The sequence below is a fragment of the Salvelinus fontinalis genome, chromosome 4, assembly GCF_029448725.1.
Source record: "Salvelinus fontinalis isolate EN_2023a chromosome 4, ASM2944872v1, whole genome shotgun sequence".
Taxonomy (NCBI): Eukaryota; Metazoa; Chordata; class Actinopteri; order Salmoniformes; family Salmonidae; genus Salvelinus; species Salvelinus fontinalis.
Window position 1 is genome coordinate 77,302,179 of NC_074668.1, and position 8,792 is coordinate 77,310,970.

At 42.1% G+C, this 8,792-nt stretch overlaps 1 protein-coding gene across 1 annotated transcript; it reads left to right on the plus strand.

Annotated features, from left to right (window-relative positions):
- Positions 1 to 141: 141 nt before the first annotated feature.
- On the plus strand, positions 142 to 8,792 carry LOC129854456 (HEAT repeat-containing protein 3-like). Its single transcript, XM_055921516.1, has 15 exons — positions 142 to 426; positions 1,644 to 1,816; positions 2,158 to 2,245; positions 2,757 to 2,860; positions 3,074 to 3,183; positions 3,296 to 3,436; positions 5,112 to 5,413; positions 5,763 to 5,853; positions 6,080 to 6,234; positions 6,439 to 6,521; positions 6,779 to 6,915; positions 7,067 to 7,155; positions 7,317 to 7,460; positions 7,635 to 7,811; positions 7,929 to 8,792. The coding sequence occupies exons 1-15, from the start codon at positions 283 to 285 to the stop codon at positions 8,040 to 8,042; spliced, it is 2,052 nt and encodes a 683-aa protein (XP_055777491.1). The 5' UTR covers positions 142 to 282; the 3' UTR covers positions 8,043 to 8,792.

The following is an 8,792-nucleotide window of genomic DNA, read 5'->3' on the forward strand; positions in this document are numbered from 1 at the left end:
GCTACAAATTAGTTTGTGGTTTTCCAGCAATGTTAGACCGATCATTATTTCAAAGAAGGGAGTAGAATGATTTATCTATGAAGCGTAAAAACGGGGCTCTGGTCTCGTCTTTGCGACATAAATACGACACCCCTTCTGCATTGCGAGAGTAAGCACCATTTTACGGCACCCCGACGAATCTCCACCGATGTTCCACATGGCTTAAAATGATGCGAAACGTGAGAGTGTGACAGCCAACTACATGATAGATTAAGTGAGACGCGATATTGATCGAAATAAACTATGGGTAAAAGTAAGACTAACAAATTTAGACGTCCGCAGTTCAACGCAGAGGGACTGTCGGTAACTGCTGTAAAGGAAGTGGAAGAGGACCACGATGAAGTCTGTGATGGAGTCGACTCTCCAGCTGGGGAGTTATTGGAGAAAGTAAGAGACCCAAGATCTGACCACAGTACTTTTATTTCGGTCTAATGAATGTTGCACTCTATTTTAGAAAAGCTTGCAGGTCAGTTCTGCTTAAGATCTGACCACAGTACTTTTATTTCGGTCTAATGAATGTTGCACTCTATTTTAGAAAAGCTTGCAGGTCAGTTCTGCTTTTCATAAGCATGTCAATGTTTCCATAGGACAAATTAAATGTCTTCCTAAGGATCTTCCCGCAGATGCAAAAAACAGGCAAACACGTGTTATTACATTTTTATAATCATGCTCAAATGTGCCCCCCCCCCCACCCCCCCTCCAAAAATAATAATATTAATGAATATTTCACAGAACTACACCGAACAAAAATATAAACACAACATGTAAAGTGTTGGTCATGTTTCATGAGCTGATACAAAATATCCCAGAAGTTTTGCATATGCACAAAAAGTGTATTTCACAAATTGTTTAAACCCATGTTAGTGAGCATTTCTCCTTTGCCAAAATAACTCATAATCCATCCACAGGTGTGGCATATCAAGAAGATTAAACAGCATGATCATTAAACAGGTGCACCTTGTGCTGGGGACAATAAAAGGCCTCTCTAAAAATGTGCAGTTTTGTCACAGCACAATGCCACAAATATATCAAGTTTTGAGGAAGCGTGCAATTGGCATGCTGACTGCAGGAATGTCCACCAGAACTGTTGCCAGAGAATTGAATGTTAATTTATCTACCGTAAGCCGCCTCCAACATCGTTTTTAGAGAATTTGGCAGAACGTCAAACCGGCCTCAACCGCAGATGACGTGAAACCACACCAGCCCAGGACCTCCACATCCGGCTTCTAAACCTGCGGGATCGTCTGAGATCAGCCACATGGACAGCGGATGAAACTGAAGAGTATTTCTGTCTCTAATAAAGCCCTTTTGTGGAGAAAAACTCATTCTCCCAGGCCAACCCATGGCTGCTCCCCTGCCCAGTCATGTGAAATCCATAGATTAGGCCGGGCCTAATGAATTTATTTCAGCTGACTGATTTTCTTATATTAACTGTAACTCAGTAAACTTGTTGCATTTTATATTTTTGTTCAGTACATTGTAAAATCTAGTTCAGTGCCACGAAACACTGTTTCCCACATATACAACTGGAAGATAAAAGAACACAGAGATGGTATGAAAAAGTGAATATCCAAATAACCCCTGTTTATACTGTATGTGTTTAGTTGCAGAGTCCCAGTGCCGATGTGCGTGAGTTTGCTTGTGCCAACATATCACGCGTGGTGCAGCAGAGCCAGACCATCCCAGGCTTCCTCCAGCGGGATGCGGTGAGACGTCTCGGGCCCTTACTGCTGGACCGCAGCCTGGCCGTCAGGGAGACTGCCACAGGGGCACTCAGGTGAGCCCTCAGCCTCCCACAGGGAGGTTCACTACCCAGTACTAGCCACATAACAGAACCCCTTAGAGATGTGAGAGGGATGGTGTGGAGTCTGGACTGAGAATCAAGCCTATCAGATATTGCTAGATTGTTCAGAGAGTGTGCTAAATGTTAGATTTGAATGTAGATGGTTGTTGAAGCCATTATGTGCTGTATGACAGAAGTTGGTTCGTGAAGGATGCTTTGGCTTGCTAAACAGACACTGAGAGAGTCCTCTTGAAATACCACACCCTCAATTAACTGTTAGCACTGATGTGATAGTTATCGTTCAGCGACTGAGTGATGTGTTCTTCTCACATCAGGAACCTGAGTGCCTGTGGGGGTCATGAGGTGTGTGAGGACATGGTGAAACAGGACGTCATGACTCCTCTGACTGCTCTGCTTCGAGAGGTGAGGCCTTGCCTCATTAATCATTCTCATGATTGACACCTTAAAGTTAATGTATTAATGGGTGTGGCCCTGCAGCGCAAAGGTTATGTTTTTTCACATTTTGAACAACATGTTTCATGGTGTGCATGTCTGAAAAGTGAAGCATCTACATACCTCCATTCCTTGATGGTTAGTCACATCAATGCATAGCTATTTTATAGGGCTGTATGTTTTCCAGACCTGAGTTCAAATACTACTTCAAATATCTCAATTACTTTCACATACATTCAAAGTAAGTATTAAGATAGCTAGGCCTATATTTTATTTGAAAGACAAGTATTTCAATATTTTAATGTATTTGGAAATGCACTTGGAAACAGTATTGAAAATACTCAAATAAAGGTACTTGTTCTGGGCTGTGTATTTGAAAATACTCACTGAAAAAAGTATATTAGATACTCATATACACATGTATTTGAACCCAGGTCTGGTGTTTTCATAGTGTCTGAACCCCAGTACTGTTTCTCCACAGTGCTGTGCTGGGTTTGAGACCAATGATGCCCTCTCGTTAAAAGGGCAGAAAAACACAGTGGAAGATGTAGCCAATGAAGCAGTTAACTTGCTGTGGAATCTCTGGTAAGAAAAAAGTAGTAAATGTCACAGTAGTAGTAACACAAATGTCAGCTGGTCGGTCAACCTACTTTCATAGTTCCACCTAGTGATCTGAACATGCGTCGAGAAGCCTTCCCGTAGAGATCCAAAATTCAATTCAATTCTGTTAGCTTGCCAACGTTTCTATGGTTCTTTCACACCATACTCTCCTTGTTGTATCATCACCCTGTCTGTCAGTGAGAGCAGTAGCCAGGCACTCTCTGTGTTCAACAAAGCAGGCATTCTGGATGTTATCCTACAGTGTCTAGAGCGACACACTCACAACATCAAGCTGGCTTTGTCTGCAGGTTAGTCTCATCAAACCAATTTTCACATGACTTTAATGAGCATTTTCACCATTTAAATATTTGACTTGATTATGTATTTTGTAGTAAGTCCCTGCTCCCTCTTTGTCTTTAGCCCACTGTTTGCACACAGTGACTGAGGACAACGCAGAGTTGCTGTGTAGTATGAACAATGCTGTATTAGGGACTCTAGAGAGTGTGCTGCTATCCTCACAGGCGGACATGGCTCACACACTGCTCAGGACACTGGCTGCAGGTATGGCTACAACATCTTTATTGTCACATTATTTACAGATTTTTTTTTACCTCACAATGTCAACCGGTCATTCACTCTGCATTCATTCTCTGACTAAAGTCAGAGTCAGGGTTTGGAATAGAGGTCGACCGATTATTATTTTTCAACGCCGATACCGATTATTGGAGGACCAAAAAAAGCCGATACCGATTAATTTGTATTAATGACAATTACAACAATACTGAATGAACACTTATTTTAGCTTAATATACAATAATTTATACAATAATAAAATCAATTTAGTCTCAAATAAATAATGAAACATTCAATTTGGTTTAAATAATGCAAAAACAAAGTGTTGGAGAAGAAAGTAAAAGTGCAATATGTGCCATGTAAAAAAGCTAACGTTTAAGTTCCTTGCTCAGAACATGAGAACATGTGAAAGCTGGTGGTTCCTTTTAACATGAGTCTTCAATATTCCCAAGTAAGACGTTTTAGGTTGTAGTTATTATAGGACTATTTCTCTCTATACCATTTGTATTTCATATACCTTTGACTATTGGATGTTCTAATAGGTACTTTAGTATTGCCAGCCTAATCTCGGGAGTTGATAGGCTTGAAGTTATAAACAGCGCAATGCTTGAAGCACAGCGAAGAGCTGCTGGCAAATGCAGGAAAGTGCTGTTTGAATGAATGCTTACGAGCCTGCTGCTGCCTTCCACTGCTCAGTCAGACTGCTCTATCAAATATCAAATCATAGACTTAATTATAATATAATAACACACAGAAATACAAGCTTTAGGTCATTAATATGGTCAAATCCGGAAACTATCATTTCGAAAACAAACCGTTTATTCTTTCAGTGAAATACGGAACCGTTCCGTATTTTATCTAACGGGTGGCATCCCTAAGTCTAAGTATTGCTGTTACATTGCACAACCTTCAATGTTATGTCATAATTATGTATAATACTGGCAAATTAATTACGGTCTTTGTTAGGAAGAAATGGTCTTCACACAGTTCGCTACGAGCCAGGCAGCCCAAACTGCTGCATATTTCCTGACTCTGCTTGCACAGAACGCAAGAGAAGTGACACAATTTCCCTAGTTAAAAGAAAATCATGTTAGCAGGCAATATTAACTAAATATGCATGTTTAGAAATATATACTTGTGTATTGATTTTAAGAAAGGCATTGATGTTTATGGTTAGGTACACGTTGGTGCAACAACAGTGCTTTTTTCGCGAATGCGCTTGTTAAATTACCCGTTTGGCGAAGTAGGCTGTGATTCAATGATAAATTAACAGGCACCGCATTGATTATATGCAACACAGGACAAGCTAGAATAACTAGTAATATCATCAACCATGTGTAGTTAACTAGTGATTATGTTAGGATTGATTGTTTTTTATAAGATTAATGCTAGCTAGCATCTTACCTTGGGTCCTTGCTGCACTCGCATAACAGGTAGTCAGCCTGCCACGCAGTCTCCTCGTGGAGTGCAATGTAATCGGCCATATCGGTGTCCCAAAATGCCGATTACCGATTGTTATGAAAACTTGAAATCGGCCCTAATTAATCGGCCATTCTGATTAATCGGTCGACTTCTAGTTTGGAAGCGGTTTGTTAATAGCCTAACTAAATAACTAGTCTGTTTCCAGTGCTCATTGTGTGCTCTGTGCTCCGTCCATTGACAGGGTCAGTGTGGAACCTGAAGAGCAGCCTGCCCACGGCCCGCCAGGCCCAGACCCTCAACGCCTTGATGGCCACCCTGTCCAAGTGCTTGGAGCTGGATGCTGGCACGCTGATACACCAGCTCCGCCATGCTGAGGTGGCCCGAAGTGCCACTGCCTCAGAGGCAGGGAACATGGAGGACCACCAGGCAGCTGCAGGGAATATGGCTGTAGAGGAGATGGATGATGATGAGGAGGAGGGGGTTGGACCGAGGACAAATGGAAAGGCAACCAAGATAGATGAAGACTTCTCTGACCTCCTGCCCGTAAGTCCTGTCCTTTTTCACTCAGAAACAAACCCATCAAACCCTTTTGAGTTATGGTTATAGAGATCCAAAGTGACACGGTTAAGTAAAGAGTATTGCATTTTCAGTTTTTAATATTCAGCGTATGTACCTGACTCCTCACTGTTGAATGCTGTGAAACAGCTGAATATTGATAAAGTAGCACAGAGTTTTGCAGTTGGTATTCAGAGCTGTAGTGGCCCTCCTCAGGGAGATACTGCTTTGTTCACCAGACAGGAAAAGAGGGACACACATAGCAGGGTTTCCTCAGGGACATAGGAGGTGGCTGTGTCCTTGCTGCAGTGTCAATAGTCTGCTTTTCTTTCTCCAGAGGGGCAAGGAGGAGCTGAGGGAGGCGACGGCCTTGCTGACAGCCCAGCAGACGTCCTTGGAGATCATCGTCAACATGTGCTGCTCTGATGGTGAGTGCTGTGGGCAGCAGTGTTTGGGCAGCAGAGTAGTACTGACCTGGGGAGGTTTGTTTTCATTACTGTTTGACACAGCTGTCTGGAGCATGTTCATAGATAAGAGGACAGTATTTTTATTTGTGTCTGATGCTCAAATGCATATTTAGGATTTAAAATTAGCTTTTGTTGCTTTTGAGGTGTACGTCGGTTGTTGTGACTCATTGTGTGCTTGTTTTTGTAGACCCGTCAGACGATGAGTGGGAGGAGGCGTCGAGCAGCGACGAGAGTGAGATGTGTCCTGACGGCCTCTCTGAAGGGAACACCAGCCTCCTGTCCCCACTGTGTCTGTCTGCTGAGGTCCACGGGGCCCTGATCAACCACAATATCCCGGAGAAGGTGTGGGGGATTTCTTTCCTCAACTAGCATAATTGTTTCACTTCACTTCTCATGTTTGTCTTTTTTGATGTTCCCTCTGTTTTCACATGCAAAATATAAAATAAGTAATGTCATGGTACTAGGCTAATGTGTGTTCCTACTGTCTCTGTTATAGCCACTACACTGTATGAAGGTGATAACCATCCATGTCTCTATATGTTCAAGGTTCTCAAGAAGACCCAGTTCCCCAGCAGCGAGGCCATGGATGTATGTCGTCACAATCCCACCTGGAAAATCTTGATGAAAAAGTAATTATCTGTCAAGCATGGTGTCATTTTCTTTGCCCTTAAATAATGAGACACTAGATATTCTGTGATATAGTAGATCACGAGATAATTTGAGAGGTTTGTCATGATCCTAGTAACCCTGAACCAATATGCATCATGTACACTCATTTGATTGAGGTACTCTATTTTTCTGGCTTATAATGGCATTACTGGTGTACTCTTTGTTTACCACACCGCTACCTGCCTTTAGGAGTTGACTGAAATCAATTTCCCCCCAGGATGCATCGGGTGCAGTACAGGGCCCTGACGTGCCTTCACAACATGCTGTCTACTATGGACGCTGAGTCCCTAGGGGGAGCAGCCGCTCTTCAGGCTGTCGCACAACACCTGTCCACGCTGGTCTTCAGTGCTCCAGGTTAGATCTACATGTCGTACCATCTCTTCATTATTTGTATTAAATCCTAATTTTACTAGATAGGTTGATTCACTTTTACAACAATGACCTTAACAAAAAGGAGAGTAATTGTCTCTTTCATAATTAATTTTTGGTTAATTTGCTGATTCAGAGATCCCTAAGGAGGAGGAATTCCTTGAGGCAGTTACCAGTGCCATGCGATCCCTCTTACAGATCATAGCCTATATGAAAATCCCACAGGTAAGACAGCTGACTGAAGCGGAGGAGAATTTCCCTCTGAAGTACATTTTACCTAGCCTTACTGTCATCTGTCTGTTAGTTTATACAATACCATAACAATATCCCGATGTGTCTCTTGGATGACTCATTGTTTATGTCTGTGTTTGTGTGTGTGTTGCCAGTGTATGACTCCCCAGCAGCTGATGAGCCTGAGCGAGGCGGCGACCCACTGTGACGTGGTCAGTGTGAGGGTGAATGCTCTGGCCATCCTAGGCATCACAGGAAGCACACTGGCTAAAGAGAAGGGGACAGCTGAAACTCTGCAGGTGCTTTATTATTTTCATCCCTAGTTTTTGATTAGTATGAAATGTATTTTAGATAGCTTATGATTTCTTCTGAATTAACTATTTTTGTTCTTCTTTTCTTTCTTTTTTTATGTTTTATTAACCCATCTTGACTTTGTGACCATGATGTAAAAACACTGCAATATCTTTTTACAGATGATTGGCAATGCCTTACTCCAAGTTGCTACAAAGGATGCCAACCTTGTGGTTTGTGGAGAGGCCCTGGATGCTCTGTTTGATGTTTTTGCAGATGGAGACGAGGCAGAGAGAGCAGCTGAAAACATCAACTTACTGTCTGCTCTGAAGGCACTTAAACCCGTCTTCAAGGCTAAGGTAATAGAGCTGCAGCCCATCACTAGGAACAGTTTGTATGCATTCTTTATGCAAATAACTGTTGTCATCTGTTTAATTGCTGTTTCCTGTCCTCTATTATATGTCCTCTGTGTGCAGATTCGTAAAGAGGGGAAGGGAAAGTACAGCCCTGAGCAGCTGTGTGTGCTGGACAACATCAAAGTCAACCTAAGAAGGTTTATTGGCTACCTGGAGACTGTGGTAAAAAAATGACAGCAGCCTGACACTACGACACCATCTGACTGACTGGCTGACATAAGATGAAATTACTCATAATATACAGTACAATGGACCCAGAGTTGCCCATAGAGCCTTGGGACAGAACAGAGGGAATGGGGTTGAGGGGAATTCCCTAATAGACCCTCATTAAAGGGACAGTTCATTCCAAAATCATTGTTTTGGAGTGAGCTATCCCTTTAACATCTATATAACTGATTTTCATGTAGGTTATCTTTTTGTTTTAACGTTCTGACTGAAATGCATAACTATTTTCCTTGGTAGGTGAGTGTTTACATAATTATGTGTACAAAATAAAAAAAAAACGTGCGCTATTTTGAATTAATGTTGCAGTACATAGTGACACATTGTTTTACTTTATGTATAAAAGTACATTTCAATGTGCTCTATTTTAAAGAAATTGAAAGAACCTTTTATGGTTTATTTAACACATCTTTATCGACCAACTCTCACGTCACACACTATCATACTGTAGCCCTCCATGTTAGGAATGACCAGTTGTAGTATTCATGTGCTTCTCACACAAGAATCTGCTATCTGACCCCATGTCATGACTCTGGTGTCATGGAAAATGAGATGGACAGGCCCAGTGTTCCCTGACCTTTGGTTTGCTATGGCTCTACTGCCTGCCGGCATTTGCCATTGTATGACAAGGCCATCTGTTTATTCCCCCCAGTGTCTACTGATCATGTGAGATGTCATGAATAAAGCAGAACTCACCATCCA

Bases quoted from the DNA above. Each gene is read 5' to 3' on its own strand.
- LOC129854456 (XM_055921516.1), top strand. From the start codon at position 283: ATGGGTAAAAGTAAGACTAACAAATTTAGACGTCCGCAGTTCAACGCA. The intron at 427-1,643 runs GTAAGAGACCCA...GTATGTGTTTAG, and splicing joins CTGGGGAGTTATTGGAGAAA to TTGCAGAGTCCCAGTGCCGA. The intron at 6,916-7,066 runs GTTAGATCTACA...TTGCTGATTCAG, and splicing joins GCTGGTCTTCAGTGCTCCAG to AGATCCCTAAGGAGGAGGAA.